Here is a 17,547-nt window from a genome sequence, read left to right on the forward strand (position 1 = left end):
GGAGTGACAGCAGCACTGTACTGGCTTGGATGCAAAACATGGCAGGGAAGTAAAAATGGTGGTTTTTTATTACTAGTGGGTAGCTTTGAGATGCTTAGAGGTGCTGAGCTGTCCCTGCAGCATGAGGAGCTGGCTGCACGCCCATCCTGTGCTGTAACCTGAAAGTGCAGGGCAGCTCCCAGCCTTCCCAGGACCTGTAATTCAGTGTGGTAGTTACGCTATGTTTCAGTGGTAACACCACCTCAGAAACACTGTCGGAACTCTCCCTCCAAACAACGCACTCTTTTCCTCTTAAAAAAAAAAACTCAGAGAAAACTAAATTATCTATAATATACTTGAGGTTCAGCTGGAAATAATGAGGATATTTCCATTTAATCTTTTCAGAGAGAAGTCCGAGATTTTAGATAAGCAATTAGAATTCATACAAAGAGTGATTTCAGGGTAAAAGCACAGTAGCATGGTTAATGGGTTGGTCTCCTTTTACAACAAATTAAGAGATAAGTTCTTCTGCCCATGTCTAGAAAAAGAACTAATGCTATATAATTTAAATAATGTAGCTTTTTAAAAAAACCATTCAAACATGAAAATTACTGTTTTCTGTCTGGCTGTGAAAACAGTCTCTTGTGGCAGCCTTGTATTCAGGGATAGCAGTAAAACATTTTTAAAACCCTTTTTAACATTTCAATATCAGTTGAAAATAACAACTGTATTTTTGAACAGCTGCAGCAAATATTGTGTAAATTGTGGGATAGTCCTACTTTTTAAATCATTGGAAATCCCATATCCTGAAATAGAATGGATGTGGGCCAGGTCACAGTTACTACCATGCTTTAATGGTGGGTTTATTCAGGTGAGTGGGAAGTTTGAAAAAAAAAACAAGAAAAAAATAAAGAAAAAAAGAAAAAAAAATCTGTATGTTCATTTCCAAGTCAGTACTCATTTGTTAACCAGTTTGACCCCATGAATGAGTTGTCAGTGTTGGAAAGACTGGTTTGTGTATGGGTCCATATGATTTCCCACCCCTCCATGGCTGTTGATGAGCGGATCTAGTTTCCCTCCCAGGTGCAGGAAGAGCTGGAGAAGTATTTGTGCAGCTGCAGGTAAACTTCACAGAAGGACATTACATACTTCCTTTGGGCTACTTAAGGCTTTCCAGCAGAGTTTTCTAGCTGAAAGAGGCAAGTCTGTATAGAAATGAACAAAAGTCAGTTCTTTTTAGTCATTCAGAAGCCTGTCTACTGTGTGCACTTGCTATCAATATAAGCTTACTCATTTCTAGTCTGGAGTAGGAACATTTGTGTGTGGCACAATATACATCTAAGAAAAAATTCACAGCTGCTGCCAAGTTTTATGGAAAGAAAATATTTTAAAAGTTAGTCTCACCTAAACCATCCCACTGAGTTACCATTGCACTCAGGTGAGGCTGACTTGAAATGAAATTTCATTTTTAAAGTCTTCATGGACACTAAAACATGGAGAAGATTAATTTCAGAACCTCTCATCTATGTAAGTAAGAAACTCTCTCTTAAGCTGCTATGAGAAATCTCTGGAATCTGGATAGACTACAGCTGGTTTTCAGACAGGTAAGAACAGCCTCCAGTGTCCTGGAGAGAACTGGGTAGAAATTGCCTGCCAGGTACCCTGGTTCCTTGTTATTCAGCTAAGGCAGACTTTTCGAAATGCTGTCAGGAAAACTTCCTTGTTAGAAATCAGACCCTCTCGAGAAGAAATCCACCTTTCTAGGTGGATTTGTAGACCAAAATATTCCTGGCAAGTTCCGGTAAGCTTTTGTAGTCCACTTCTGAGTTTTTTGCTCAGTGTTTCTTTGATGCTTATTCCACTTTTGTCAAATCAGAAAGAATGCAAGCGACTAAAAACTGCCCAAACTCTTGGATGCCATTGGAAATATGTTAGAAAACCCCAGGACTTTCCCCAAAGCTGGTTCCCCTCTAGGTAATAACATCTTCAAAATCTCATAAGATTTCAATTTAAGGATTGGAAATGTATTTCTGTTTTTTTATTTGAAGAGAATGAAAAACTCAAAATGAATGCTTTCGGGTGAGACAGCTTTATTAAGATCTGAGCTGCCAAGGCCACAGCGATGTCCCGCAGGCACACATGACTTAGTGGGGAAAATGGAAGGATCAGAGCATTTATTTTCAGTACTGAAAAGATGGAGGATGATGCTATAGCAAGTTCATGTGTGAGTCCTTCAGCAGATCAAAGGGCAAACAGTGATTTAGTCATAGAAATATATTGTGGTAACAGCCAAGTGTCCTAAGTTTGGCTAGGCCTGAATTTCCACGGTAAATATGGAGAGCAGAGTTCCTACTACAAGCAGCTTAAAGTCTAAGACATTCAAAAGAGAAAATACTATTAAAATAGCAAGAGAGAAAAATTCCAACTTTCTTCTATGTAATTATGAATATCCAAAAGGGATTGTGAAGAGAAGTCAGCATTAACAGATGCAGTTAGTGTTTTTTGTGGCCAGATTTTCAAAAATTCCCTTGCCCACCAGCTGTCTTTGAGAGTGGTGGGATTAAGACATGCTCTCTGGCATTTGACAGAAAGTTCTATTGTCTGAGAAAAGAGGTTTGCATCAAGAAAGTCTTTTAGGAAAAGGTGCTGCCTTTCCACCACTCATTAGCAGAATTTGTCTTTGCATTTGATCTGCATTGATTAGTGGGTGTAATTTTAGTGTTTTGAGGGCATATTTGGGGGTAGTTTCTTAAACTACAGTATAATAAAACTTCAGCACTTTTGTTCAGTGCAGTCTGTTGTTTTTCTTGTTCTGGGTAGTATTTTCTTAAGGCTTGTTTTGTCCTAAAAAAGAAAAAAAAAATCAAAACCAGCAACTAGCATCAGGATTATTTAAAAGATACACTTAAGTGTGACTGGCCTGGCTTTCCAGGTGGGATCAGCTGGTTTGTCTTAGCCTGCTGCTTAACTGTGTGTTAGCTATGATGGCATTGATGGCTAAGTTTGGATTTTGTTGACCTGGATTATTCTTCCCTGGGTATTTGGTTTTTGACTCAGGATTTTTCCTAAAGCTTGCTTATATGAGATGAGGTCTGTTTCAAGGAGACTTCAAACTAGATGTGAGGATAATTTGGCTGTTGCCATTCTTCTCTTTTTTAAAATTCAGATATGCATACTCCAACAGTTTAAAGTGTAATTTACCCTTAGCATGAAACCCCCATGCTGTCTGTCATCTGTGTGGCTCTTGGAGTAGGTCCCAGGTGCTACAGTGAAGATAATCCATTGCTTGTTTCCCATCACTCACCTAAAAGATTTTCAGCACCCACTGCTGCCTTGTATGAATTTCAACCAAGGCAAGTTTTAATTTCCTTTTCTGGCACCTATCAAAATTGGATGGTCTCAAATGTTTTGGTTGTTTTTTTTCCTGTGGCATTAGTCAGCTTTTTCTTGATGGCAGCTGTGCTAACTTGAGCTGAGATAGACTGGAACAGTTGAGCAGAGAATTTAGAACTTGTGAACAAAACAGTACTGAAGTGCCTTTTGTCAAGAGCATGCAGATATTTGGATAGGATCAAAATAAAGAGCTGAAGCACATTCAAAATCGCATGAAGCTGAGTCAGGGGAGGTTGAGGTTGGATATCAGGAAAAGGTTTTTCACCTAGAGGGTGGTTGGGCACTGGAACAGGCTCCCCAGGGCAGTGGTCGCAGCACCAAGCCCGACAGAGTTCAAGGAGTGTTTGGACAAAGCTCTCAGGCACAGGGTGTGACTCCTGGTGTGTGCTGAGCAGGGCTGGGAGTTGGACTCGTTGATCCTATGGGCACCTTCCAACTCAGCACGTTCTGTGATTCTATTCTGTGATTCCTCTTCCAGATATGAAAACATACAAGTGTACTCAAATGATCTGCTAATCTGTTTGTACTGTAGCAAGAGAGACTACCTGTGGGTTTCCTGCTGGAAGAAGTAACACAAGTGTACTTGAATACTCTCTGAGACCTGGGAAGAGATACTTCAAAGTCAACATGTAAAATAAGCTAAAAAGAGGACCTGAAGCTAGCAAATGAAGGATCTGGAAAATAGGTTTTCAATGCTATGGTCTGTTAGACACAGAGTAGTTTGTTTCCCATTACTTGGCAAGATTCTCTGTAGGTCTCTCTTACTGTGATGGTTTTTTTATATATTTATATTCAAAAGAAAATGGGAGAAAGGGAATGGCTTGAGCCATCTCTTGTGCCTCCACTCATTCTTGAGCTTGCTGCTCAGGATTCACGTGCCCTTTTCAGTCATTTTTTAACAGTCATTTTTTAGCACTTGTTTGGCACTGCGACCTAAGAGCCAGGAGCCTGCTCCAGTGCAGAGCACTCAGTGGGTCACAGAGAGTTTAAAAAAAGAGAGAAATTCATAGGTTGTTTTGAAGCCTCACCCTTGTAAAATGGTGGCAATTCTCTTTTGGTTCCATAGAGCATCTGTCAGGAGAGTAACTGTGTTCCATGGTGTTTGGTAGGAAGAAAATTAAAAGTCACTAAGGCAATTCTTCAAACACTTAGGAAACTTATTACTGGTATTGAGAAATACTGAGGTTTTCGTAACATCATGTGGAAAGTGGTGGTTCAAATTAGAAAGGAAGAACTCACAGGAAATCTTAATGGATTGATCTGATACTGTGCTGAGCAAGCCCTTGTTAAAACATGTTGAAATTCAAGCACATAATAAATACAAGCACTAAGGGAAGGGTTATGATTATCTCAGCAAGGTCTCAGCAAGGAGATTGGAACATCACAAAACTGGGAGTTTGCCATGATTTAGCCAGAATTGAGGGAGATAAGGGTCTAGTGGTTTGGGGAGTCTTTTAATACTTTTCAAGTGTTTGAGCCATCTCCAGAATGGTCATTGGGAGTGCCACACATCACAGAGTTCCCTTGGCATTGGCAGGTCTGAAGTTTTTGTAGCTGTGGTATCTGGAACATGTGAAAAAAAAGCAGCTTTGCCCATGTATTGCTGAGAATTACCACTCATTTTTATAAACCATGTCCTTTTTTTTTATTGCATAGAAATAACAGAAAAACCTGTAAAAACAAGGTACAGTATCCAATACAGGCTACTGTAGGGCCTATATATGGTTCTTCAGAGCAGACATCAGTACAGATCTACAGGAGTACTCAAAACAGAGATGGAGGTAAAGAGAGGTCCTGCCCAGCAAGGTGTCTGTCCATTTTAGGAGAATTTGGAGAGAGAAGCTCGCTGTTGTGACAGGCATAGTCAGCTGCCTTGGCATTTTACTGGAGTTTACACCTTAGCCATTGCCAAGCAGTGTTGTGTGCTAAATATTTTGGCCTACAGTTACACAAGTAAAACAGGTATCATGATTTGCTTCATTAATATGTCTATCATTATCTTCTTCAGTCATTTTTGAGGACATGAACATCTCTTTTCAGCTTGCAGAAAGGCAATTCCTGCATCACTAAAACAGGAGCTATTACAAATGTGGATGTTTGGTATTCTCACTGGTGCTCTGGGCAGAAAGTGTGAACCAGCCCATGAGGTTGGAAAAGACAGCAAAGCTTATTCAGCTATGCCTGCATCTCTGGTCTCCAGAGTGTCCTGTGGCTTGCATTTAATGAATTTTAATTTGAATGTCACAATTTTCACTGAATGACAGCTGGATGTAACTGAGTGCATGACTGAAGAGCCACCTCAATGGTAGTTTGAGCAAGGGCAGTTACAGACTCTCTCATTGTCTTGTGAAGTCCCAGAGAATGTGCAGTTTTGCAGGAGGAGAATGTAGAGTCACCAGGGAGGTGTCTACAAAAAGTTTACTTGGGTTCTCTCCATATAGAAACATCTTTGGGTAGTTCTACAATTTCTGGCCCTTCTGTATCTCTGCTGGAGGGAATCTGAAATCTGGAAGGATGAGCAAGCACTCGTTTGGGTCAGGAAGTACCTGTTTGGTGGGATATCGGAACCAGGAGATGGCCCAGCAGAGATTTGCTGTATGGTTAAAATGTTTTCTTTGTTCAGGAAGACACTTGCATGTGGTTTCTGGTGAGCACTTATTCAAGCTGGCTATGCCAGGGTGGCATCTGGTGTCTTTGGCAAGTTCACTCATATTCTGAAGTATGTGTACACATTCAAGAATGTGTTCCAGAGTGTGCAATAACCAAGTTTGTAGAGATTCTGAAAAAATTAAAAATCCCCTACTCTTAGTAATCCAGGACCTGGCTATTCCAATGGAGAGTGGACTTCTTGTCAAGGGCTACCCAAATCTCAACAGTTTCACTTCAGAGGGTCTTGAAAAGTTGTAGGTTGAATTCCTTAACACTGTTTCATGTGATCTTAAAACATCAAGGTAAATAGCTGCTAAACTGAAGTTTTATCTTGAATCATGCAGAGATCTGTCTCTAGAAGTTAGCCTGCCCTTGACTGAAGCTTAGGGATGTTCCATGAGTTGGTGTAGCATTGCCAGCATTTGTGAATATCTCACATTTGAACAAAAAAATCTTTTACCAGGTGTAAATTTTCAGTGCTTTGGAGCTGAATGCAGATGCTTAGAGGTTGTGGTGTGCTTGTTTTTTTTCTGATGCGTGTAGGAGTGAAATTACTCAGACTGCAACATCTGGATTGATGTTGGACTAAAGGAAGCAGGGGATCAAGGCATAGATCTCTGCTCTGCAGTCCTTTCTGGAGCTTTGCACAAGTCTCAGTGCCTTGACTGGGGCTTTTGACAGCTGCTGCTGCATGTGCTGAAATTCCTAACCTCCATCTAACTACTTCTAAACATGCAGCCAAATCCTGGTTTCACTTTGATTTATTTCTAATTGCCTCAGGAGGTGAAAAAGAGGCAGCAGTCAAGAAGGCTCTTGGGACATTGTTTATATTTAGGTCTTTATCTTTGCTCCTTCTGATTTGGAAATTTTCAAAGAGCTTCCTTCCCGAAACCTCAGGCGTAGAGGGGAATAATCATCTCTGATTTTACACAGTTTGCAGTTTAGTAAGTAACTAGTTCAACTTGTGTGTGTGCCCCCTGGAGCACAGCATAGAGCAGTGATGTCAGGAGGCAGCCTCTGAAAATGAAAAGGAATTAATAACAGACGAACAAACAACTGCTTGCTCTATCTTTTCCTGATATTTTGCATGCCATTTAGCTTGCGATGAAAGCAGCAGTAATTTGCATCTCTAGGTCTGCTTATTGCTCCCAAATAAGTAGCCTTTTCTTTAGTTTTTTGGTTTTTGTTTATTGATTTATTTATTGTGCAGTGTTGAAGCTTTTCATATGCTAAATAAAGCAACAAGGGAACCTTAGACCCAGGCATGTTAAGATTTCCACAGATAGGACATTTGCCTTCAAAGTCAGATGCACTTTTAACTGTTGCTCAGTATGAAATTGTAAGAGTAAATTTAACTAAGCAGCATGATGCTTTCATATTTTTCCCCAGTTTCTGGCCCTGAGACACCAGTCTGTCCCTGTGCTTGCTTTCATGCCCTATGACTTATCATAGACCAAGGACAGCAGAGGTAATGTGGTTACATGGAATCAGTATGGGGGAAAATGCCACCTTAATCCTGTGCTGGACATAAGGAGTCTGATTTTCATCTTGTGCTCCAGTGTAAATTGTGGTGAGCTTTGTTTAACCCAGCTGAACTGCTCTTCCCTGTAGGAGGTAAATAGGCCCCTGGTTTTCTCTGAATTTCGGTGCAGAAGGTACAGATCAGTGCTTCTGTGTCTCAACTGGCCTATTTAGAAATCACCATTTCCTATCATGGCAAATGGAAATCTTATGAGATTCTCAAGATCCCTGTGATGGACTGCTGGCTTCACTGAGATTCGGTGGAAGTGAGCCAACAGGCCCTAAAGCAAGCATTGTTGGAGTTGAATGATCTCAAAAATTCTATTCATAACCCTGAATAAGTGGTGGATATGTCTTCACAAGGACCCAAGTTCCTTTTGTGGCTTCTGGCAGTTCAGCTTGTGAAAATATGCATGGATCTCTGGTAGCTGGAATGATAAAGGAATAGCAATTTGCATATCCTTATTGAATACAGAGACCAGCATTCATTTACAAGACAAAGCATCATAAACCTAGGTAATGAATACAAATGAAAACTTGAAAAAACCAAAATTAATTGGTAAATTTTGATTACAAAGTTGTACTATGACACAGTAGCCAGCCGCAGGTCTCAGTTGGGTTTCTGTATTTAATGGCATTGTCTTTCATCCACACTGGGGAAAAGGAAACTGCTGGAGTCTATTTTTCTCAGACCTGCTCTGTTGTCATGAAACTTGTGTGCTCAGGCAGAAAGGCAGCCGCCGAGAACAAGAGGCAGGTCTGTGTCTGCAGGCGCTGTGCTATAGCATGATTGGATAAGTCTTCTCATTTATTTGTTGTTCTGTTCCTGTTTTCTTGTTTACCTTCATTTCATTTTTGTTTTCAGTTGACATGTGGTCAGTAGGGTGCATCATGGGAGAAATGATTAAAGGTGCTGTGTTGTTTCCTGGCACTGATCGTATCCTTCCTAGCAGCCATTCTGGCCCCAGTAGGTACTTCCAACCCTATCCCTTCCAGTCCCTTCCCACTAGACTAGTGCTGACACACCTCTGTTCTGCACCAAAGAGCTCGGTTAAGTCCCTCTGCAAAATCCCTGCAAACCAAAATGTCAACAGACCATTACTGCCACAGTAAGTACAGCATGAGGAGATGGAAAACAGCATCCTGCACGGTTTATCAGAATCGCTTTCTGCAGCCAGTGACCACAGTTTTGTTGTTATGAATGTCTCTTTATTAATTGGGTGGTGTGTGGGAGGGGTATGTTTCATAAATGAGGGAGTTTTTTAAAGGTGGTAGCAGGGCAGGCACAAGTCACTGCTTACCTCAGGGTGAGATGTCAGAGGTTCTGCGTTTCACATGCATTTCTGCATCTCTGATTAACTCAGACATGAATCATAGAAATGCTTATTTGTTATAGACTCACAGAGCTTCTTATTTGCTTTGTTTGCTCTTCAGGTGGTATAAAAGTACAAAAGTAGGAAATGGTTTCAGTTTGGACACAACTTCTTCCCAAGACTAAAATTGTCACTTGGTAGTAGTTTAATAACTCAGAAGTCTGGAAGTTTCTTGGGAAACTGTTGGATCTGTCATCTTTTATTTAAGTACATAGAGCTATTATGAGAAAGCAGAATATATTCTTGACATCAACAAGAAGTGATTTACAGATAAACCCACTAAATCAGTGGACAAGCAGACAAGGCATATGTTTGTTTCCCTTAGAGACCATTCTGCACTCAGGGCTGCGGCAGCCATATTTCTTATTTTGTTCCATGCTTTACTAAAGCTTTAATATGCACTTTAGTATTTATCAGCTTGTGGAACACTTTCCTGTGTATAACAGTAACTGATGTCAGGACATGCTTGGTCTAACTCTAGTCTTTTACTGTCCATAGAATCATGAATATGAGAAATGGACATGGCCTGTGTACATATTTGCCTTCTATTTTAAGTTCTGTACTTAGTTAACAGAGGAGTTTCCAGGCATTATTGATGTTTGTGTAACTTTCTCTGAGTATGTGTGCATGTACACTTGTGTGTGTGTGTGTGTGTGTGTGTATGTGTGTGTATACACATACTTACCAGTTCACTTCAGCACTTCTGACCTCATTTGCATTTCAAAGGGTTCAAAATTTTGATCAAAATGTGGAAAAAGTATCATCTGAAGAGCATTAAAGAAATGAAAGGTAATTATATCATTAATATTTTCACAGCCTTGTCCAATTAGATCCTAATTTTTTTGTCCAAAGTGCTGGGTTAGCATATCCACACTGAAATGAGCAATACACTTTGCTTGTGGTTTTGTATGATCTGGAGCACATCTCCTCTGCCTATGTGAAAGAAAACCTTCCCCTTCTGTGTGTTAATGGAAATCGTTAGCACCTATTTGTGCTCCAGATTTGCTGTGCTTCTGTTTCCTGTGAATGTGGAGTCAGACTGTGGGGTGAGCATCCCTCAGTGTTGTAGTCAGAACTCGTTTTATGTTCACAGACCTACATTTTATAAGCTAACATTTAAAGATGTCCCCAAATAAGTCCAAAAATAATTGAATATGTCTTAAATAGCACTTCAAAAACTGGTTTCTTTGACACAGCTGTATGCTTGTTAAAAAGAACTTGTGCAAAGCCTCTATAATTAAACCATTGTGTGCTCTATTATTGCAATAACTCCACAGAAATTGTCATTACCAGCTGCTGATTTGTTTGGGATTGGCCTGTAACTGAGTTCGCGTTCTTCATTTTTATTTATGATACGTTGCTAAACTTGCACTCCGTTTTCTGTACTGCTCTGCTTTTCTTCTGCTGTTCCATGAGTGCCTATTCCATGGACAGAGAACGATGCCATTGCTTTCTTTCAAGCTGCTCCTCAAAGTCACCTCTCATCCAAATCCATCCCCCAGACCCCTTCCCTGCTGCTGAGCAGCCACGAGCAGGGGTTCAGCACTTCTGGCTTCCCTGCCCATCTGTGCAGCTGAAAACCAGTCAGGAAGCTGCAAGCTCCCACCCAGCCTGCTGAGATTCGTGAACTCGTGGCATTGTCTGCCTTAAACCTGCACAGAAAATGCTTAGCATTGCTGTAAAAAAGATTATTTCTTCAGACGAGTGATGGAGTTGGGCAGCTGAATAATTCCATCAGCAGGGACTATAAGCCCTCAGAGCTCGAGGGCAGCATACTTAAGGATGTATTTAAATGCAGGAGCAAGAGTAATTAAACATCCGTTTCTTTAAAAAAGTTTCCTCCTTGACATAAAATGGGTTAAGCCTGGTGGTGTACCAGAATCTGCTACCAGCAATTTTTTCTTAACAGGCAGTGCTTCATTTCACATCCACACTGTGATTTGAAGAGTATTTAATACAATTTGTGTCAATTTTTATGCATAAATAACCATGAAAAGCAGTTTTGAAGCTGAAAGATTGAGTATTCATGAGAAATGCACTGTCAGTCATATATTTGACTGCAAAATCTACTATTTGCCATTTTCCAGTGGTTAAGGAGTCTAGGTCATTTGATACTGTTACTGTTTACACAACGAAATAGTCCATCAGCTAACTTTAAAAATTTCAGTAGCAAAATTCAGAAGCAGAAAAGGAGAAAATCCTTCTGAGTAAGTGCAGAGTGGAGTGTTTAGCTAGGCTGCAGCTCTGTTCCACTCCCATAGTCCATCTGAATTCACTGAAATCACTGGGGTGAAGCTGAGAACAGAAGCCACCTCTATTCTCTTTTAAACTCCCAGTTGTGAAGAATGATTTGCAGTGTCCAAAATCCTCATGGTCTTTACTGATCCTTGAAATGTTCATGTTTCTCTACCATTCTTGGTGCATGCATGTGATGCACTTAATTGTGTGCTAAAGCTTTTTCTTTTTTTCCTTCTTATTTTTTTTTAATTTCATATGAAACTTCATTTCAATGTTGACAGCTGTAGTTCTGCTTTTAAAAAAAACAATTAGCATGAAGCTTGCACGTAACTGTGCCTCAAGCAAGGAGAAAATGGTGACCTGGTGCGTTGTGTTGCCTCAGGAGCAATGCGACAAGCTGGCTGTACCTGTGAGTCTGACTCTTGTTCCACGTGTTCTCCTCAAGATTTGATGAGGGAGACTCTTTTCTCACTGCTGCATAAATGATCTGGAGGAGTGAAGAAGCTGCCGTAGTCCTCTGGTGAGCTGTGAAAGTGGTAGTTACAGATTTTCTTTTAACTGCTGCAGGCATTTGGGGCAGACAAGGATGAAGGTGCCTTTAAATCCTGTAGTTGGGAAAGCTTAGGGAGACAAATATATATTCAGCAGAGAGGTGTGATGTCAGCTGCTCTTAGTGTATGTCTGCACAAGATATGCAGCCTTATTCTACCTTATTCTACAACTGCAATCATGCCCTGCATGTTGTAGGGATTGGGGTATAAGGGGATTGCCGGCTCTTGTGTTCTGTGGAAAGTGTCCTTAAAGATGTACCAGCTCTGTTCTTCTCCCTTGTCCCTGAGGACAGTTTCCCAGGGGGTCCTATTGCCTAACTCCTTGAACAACTGGAAGTTTGCTTTCCAAAAATTCGGGGTCCCGACTTCACTCTTCACCTGACCCATATCGCTCAGGACTGCAAACTCCACCACTGTGTGATCACTGCAGTCCAGGCAGCCTTCAGTGGACTTTAGTGGTGTCTTGTCCGTGCTGGGTTTGCAGCTGGACTCAGTGATCCTAAAGGTCTTTTCCAACCTAAACATGATTCTGTGATTCTGTGAAATTTCTCCCTGAAGTTGCTAGGCATCAATCTTACCAGAGCTCTTGAAATCTTCAGCCAGTGCCAGCTGCGGCAGCAGATGTGTTTGTAGAGGAAGTTCTCCAGCCATCAACAGATTTGATGAGCTTATACTTCAGCTGAGCTGCTGAAAAATTGCTAGGCAGAGCTTCAAAGCCATATTGTGGAATTCAGAAGATAAATGGGGCCTTTTTGAACTCAGGAAGGACAACTAAATTTCAGAAGACTGCCAAGATCACTAAAGATCCTCACAGAGTTAAAACTCACTCCCTCAGACCTTGTGTTGAGACTCAGTGCTTAGAAATTGAAGAACATGACCAGTGTGAGCTGAAGAAAATAGACTGAAAAACCGTAAGCCATCAGTACCCTTGTAGGACCTTAGATGGGTTTGTACTTTCTAGGATTAGTAGCAAAATTATTTTTGCAGGCATCGCAGACGATCTCAATAACTACCCTTAGGCTTTCTCTGCTCTATGCAGAAGATGCAGGGACTGTTCTGACATAAGAGAACAGGTTATTGGGAACTGTTCCAGCAAACCTTCTAAGAACTGATTTTTTGGTACCTTTTCTTTGGCAGGAAAACTGAACTGATGGAAAAAGAGACTGCAGAAATTTTGCGCAGAGGTCTACTGTGGTCTTACCTGCCAAAACAAGGACAGATTTAATGGTTACAACAGTAAGCAAAACAGCATTTTGTGATTTTCAGGGTATTATTGGCAGTTAGATGTCATGAACTCCTTATGAAAAGCAGCTTTGTGTATTTGCACAATAAATTCTGGTTTAAATCTGCAATGAGAATTATGATCTGTTTGAAAAGTAATTTTTTAGTGTGGTTTTTCTGTGAGCATCCATGCTCAATGAGAAGTGGTTCCATGGAAACAGTGATGTTTGTGAAGAAACCACCAAAAAAATGAGTGCCCAGGCTGTGAAAAACCACTCCCAATACTATTAAATGGATGAAAGATTATCCATTGCCTACTTAATTATTTTTAGTACAGCAATGTAAATCTGTTAGAAATGTTTGTGCTAAACATAAATTGTGTGAACTTTGACAGTGTGCTAATAGCTTATAATTTTATCTTGGAAAACCTGCCATCTGTATGTAAATATAAGGAAAATGAGTACACTTGCTCCTATCCAATAATGCAACTCAGTTCATGCATTTTGACAACTGCTCTATTGCAAATTTATTATATTTTCTCATGAAGATTTTTTTATTTCCCTCTTTATTTAGCCTTTTCTCTTTGCTGACTTCCCATCCTTTGAGTGATGTGTACAGCTTTTGCTTCTTGGAAGTCAGAGGAAATGGAGAGATAGAATTGATGTAAAAGATTGGTAGAATAAGACCGAGATGAGGGTTGCTGGAGCTGACTCAGCTGACACAGACTGATAGATACATGAATATATAGAATGGTGTATGTTGTTGAATATTCTTGAACTTCAAGGCCAAAATTTGTCCTTCTTTAAACACTGGGAAGTTGAGTAACTGTTAACTGTTGTAAAAACTCATTCATAAGGGGCAAAAGGAGCTTTTGAATAATTACATAGATGAAAATACAGAATGGTTCTGTTTCTCCTGATTCAGGCAAAGGAGCAACCCTACAGTTTCCAGGAACTTGTTTTCCATGTTTTGAGCTTGAGGAGTCTGTTCTGGATTTCATATCCCAAGTTGTCACAGGTACACCTGAGATAGAGAAGCAAACTGTGAGCCCATACCAACTTCACTGACAGTAGCAGCAGAAACACTTATTTTGGCATTGTGCTGTATCACTAAGATCCTACCTCATAAGCAGACTCCCAGGTGGCTTTTATGAACACTTCTAACATTTTTGTGTTGTAACTGTGGATGCCCCATCCCTGGAAGTGCTCAAGGCCAGGCTGGATGGGGCTCTGAGCAACCTGGTCTAGTGAAAGATATCCCTGCCTATGGCAGGGGACTTGGAACGAGATGATCTTTAAGGTCCCTTCCAGTCCAAAGCATTCTATGATTTTATGATTTGCTTGCTGCTGTGTAAGCACAGCTGCTCAGCAGCTGAATGAAATACCAGCTAAAAGAAATAGTACTTGAAAATTTTAGTTAGAGTCATAGATGTGCATCCAAAATGTTAATGGCATCTGCACAATGAACACTGCTATCTAACTCCTGAATGATCAATGGTAATCTTCCGAAGTAATTTATTTGTGCTACATGTTATTTTTGTTATCACCACGTTTTCTGTTATACCATATAAATAGCAATTACTATTCTGAACATTGCACTGTATTTTCTGTTGCAGTTTCATTTTTACAAATGCCACATCCTTCTCAAAGTGTTCACCTTGGAACAGAAAATGCTTTATAGTTACTGTCTTGTCAGATGGTAGCATTTTCAATTCCTTTTGTGTGGGTTTCCTTTTGTAAACTGTGTTGGCATCAATATGTAAATTGTGGGACTGTGGAAAAAATATGAATATGACACTGATGTCTCCCACAGCGATGCTGGTTAGTGTCTTTTTTAGCAGATTTATTTTAAAAAGAAAAGTCCAATTAAAATTAAAAAAAAAAAAAAAAAAAAAAGTTGACCTATCAACTTTGCAGTTGTTGCCACAATTCGATGTTGGGGAGGGAACTGCAGAGCCACTCATAGTAATTATTCTAAATTAGACCAATTACGAACATCAAAAATTGCCTGAAGTGGAGCAGTTAGTTTTTGTTGGTGGAATATGTATACTTAAGGAGAAGACAATTAGGAAGGTGGTTCCCTCAAGGTTTTTAGGTTGAAAAGAGATGATCTTCCCCTGTCTGTCTGTTACAAAGAAAATGTTCTGTGTCTGATTTGGTTTTGTTGTGCCTGCCTTAACAAAAGAAAGATTTGACATGTCCTAGTTTAATTATCTCCTGAAGCAGCACATTTATCCAGAAAAGCAAATTCTGCTCCTGTCCAGCAAAGCTGGTACAGAGATGCTGCTTAATAGGTGGAGAAAGTGCTGTCCAGTATGCTGGACAGGGAAGCATGATCCCCAGCAGCACCACCACCGTCCAGCACAATTCCAACTGCTCTGATATAAACAGGCATTCTGGCAGAATTACTCGTGTTTCCCACATCACACTCCACAGATACTGCTTGAGGTGGATTTTAGAAAAAGGCTCCTCTTTCAGGGGAACAAACATGAGTGATTAAGTTATTTGTATCACAGTACAACTAAAACATCCTAAGGCAAACAGTAACTCCTCCTGCAAATTCTTGCTCTTGAACTTAACAAAATATAATTCTTCGTTCAAGAAAAGAGTATGATTTACACAGACATGTCATGAGAAGGAAAAAGGAAAATTATTACAATTTTGAGGCTAGGTAGGAAGACAATAATTTGTTGTCTAAATTATTTTTTTTAAATACAAGCTACTACTTTGTACACTGTAGAAATGCTTTTAATATTTTCTGATTGAGACAGAGAAGTATTGTAAGTTTTCTCTTACAGTCAAGTTCCATTTCCTTATAGTTGTTTGGAAATTTGCAGGAATTTAACTGAGGTTTACAGGCCAATTGAATGAACAAAACACTGGTTCTTAATCCACACTTTTGAACTACTTTTGAACTTTAGAAAGCAAAGGAGAACAATCCTTAAGAGAGTATAAGGCTGCAAAGAGGTGGTTGGGGAGCTTGAGGCAACCTGAGGCCTCAGTGATAAATCTTCATCCAAGAGATACACATTTTCGATCTATTTTCTTAAATCTTTGCTGTAACTCTGCATGGCCATCTTAATGTTATTAAATGCCACAGTGTTAGTGCCAGAGGCAAGCTAATAAATCTAGGTTAGATCCCTTCTTTTGTCTTAAATCATACAGATGCTATTGTGAATAGTTGACACGTTTTCCTTGATCCTGCTTGGAGCAACAGACAGCTGAACTGATTCAAATACTTTTAAGCAGACATTTCATCATTTTCCAGAGCTTTGGGTTGGAATTCATTCCCACTTTCAGTCTGTCTAAAATTTGCTTAATTTCACAGGGAAAAACAGGGTCCTCTGTTTTTCTTAAGGGTTTTTCCCTTTTTTTTCCTGGAAAATTTCTTTCAGAGTTATGTGATCCCTAACTTGTAGTGCCATTTTTTCAATAACATCTATACTTACCATCTCTACTTGATTAATGCATCCTACTGTAGATTTTGATTCACATTAGGACTGTCCTATAGAAATATTTTTTCCTGTAGAATTGCTGAAGCTAATTCTGACTGCCACCTAGAGAAAGCTGCTTATCGTTGCTTTGATACGTAGTCCTCAGATTTTTTTCCAAAACTTTTTTTTCTTTAAATCTGGTACCATGACAGGTACAATCTCCAGGTGTATTACAGATGCATCACACATGGTGACTGCATAAAACATTATGGTGAAATGCAAGAACTTTTACATTCTTGCACATTTTCACATACGGGACCTCAGAATATAATCCAGTGCTTGTAAGGTCTAGGTAAGTGGAGAACCATTACTAGAGACAAAATGTGCATGTCTATCTGACTAAAAAATTATCTAACTGCTTTCACTTAGCATGGTTTTGTTATTGCTATTACCAGGACAAAACCAGTTGTGAGTGCTCCATCATATCAATTTGTGTGTGTGTGTGTACATGTAAATGTATCTAAAGACCAAAAAAATGTATTTTATTTAAGGGTTTTGGCAGGATATGAGCACATTAAGTCAGAAATAATACAGTAAAGAAGCACAATTACCCATTCAGGTCATTCAGTTGCTCAAAACCAGTCACTGAAGTTGCTGTGACATAAAGCCTGACCTTCTGGCTCTTGGCGAGAGCCAGGGCTGCAAAAGGTCCAGTGCTGTCCTGCAAATCAAGTCTGGTCAAGGAGCAGAACACGGTGGCTCTGCCAGTTCCCTTGCCTTTGGCTCTTGTTTTTGCACTGATGACTCCATCTCAAAATGTGGTGGTAGTTTGCTTGTGTGTTGTTTCTTACTGAGAGCCTTTCTGTCAGCTTAGAAGAAATGTGTGCAGTGGGCCCTGGTCCATTGTCTATGGATTTTCCTTCTCCATCACCACTGACAGTGGTTCCCACCATGTAAGCCGTATTCTGGGAACTTCTTGTACTCCTTTCCCTTATTACTCATGTCTAGGGCATCTTACTACATCTTCCCTCTCAATGTGCCCAGGTCCCACAGAATGCAGTAATCCCAGAAATAATTTTCTTTTTGGCCTTCCCTAAGTGCCTGGGAGATGGTTCACCTGCTCTGTACAGGGGTGACCTTCTTTGAAGCAAGTCCTGTGTTTGGCCCTCGCCGTTTATCAAATATTTCA

At 40.1% G+C, this 17,547-nt stretch overlaps 1 protein-coding gene across 8 annotated transcripts in view; it reads left to right on the top strand.

Moving 5' to 3' along the window:
• MAPK10 (mitogen-activated protein kinase 10) overlaps positions 1-17,547 on the top strand; it is a 148,721-nt gene that overhangs the window by 104,035 nt on the left and 27,139 nt on the right. The window contains exon 9 of one of the 8 annotated variants that reach the window (XM_042049470.1): positions 8,408-8,479. The exons of the other annotated variants lie outside the window; for them this stretch is intronic. Within the exon in view, the coding sequence (XP_041905404.1) occupies positions 8,408-8,479 (72 nt within the window). The remainder of the gene's footprint in view (positions 1-8,407; positions 8,480-17,547) is intronic. 8 annotated transcript variants of the gene reach the window in all.

This window comes from Corvus kubaryi, unplaced genomic scaffold (assembly GCF_017639235.1).
Source record: "Corvus kubaryi isolate FWS band 111438036 unplaced genomic scaffold, C.kubaryi_AGA036_p1.0 71, whole genome shotgun sequence".
Taxonomy (NCBI): Eukaryota; Metazoa; Chordata; class Aves; order Passeriformes; family Corvidae; genus Corvus; species Corvus kubaryi.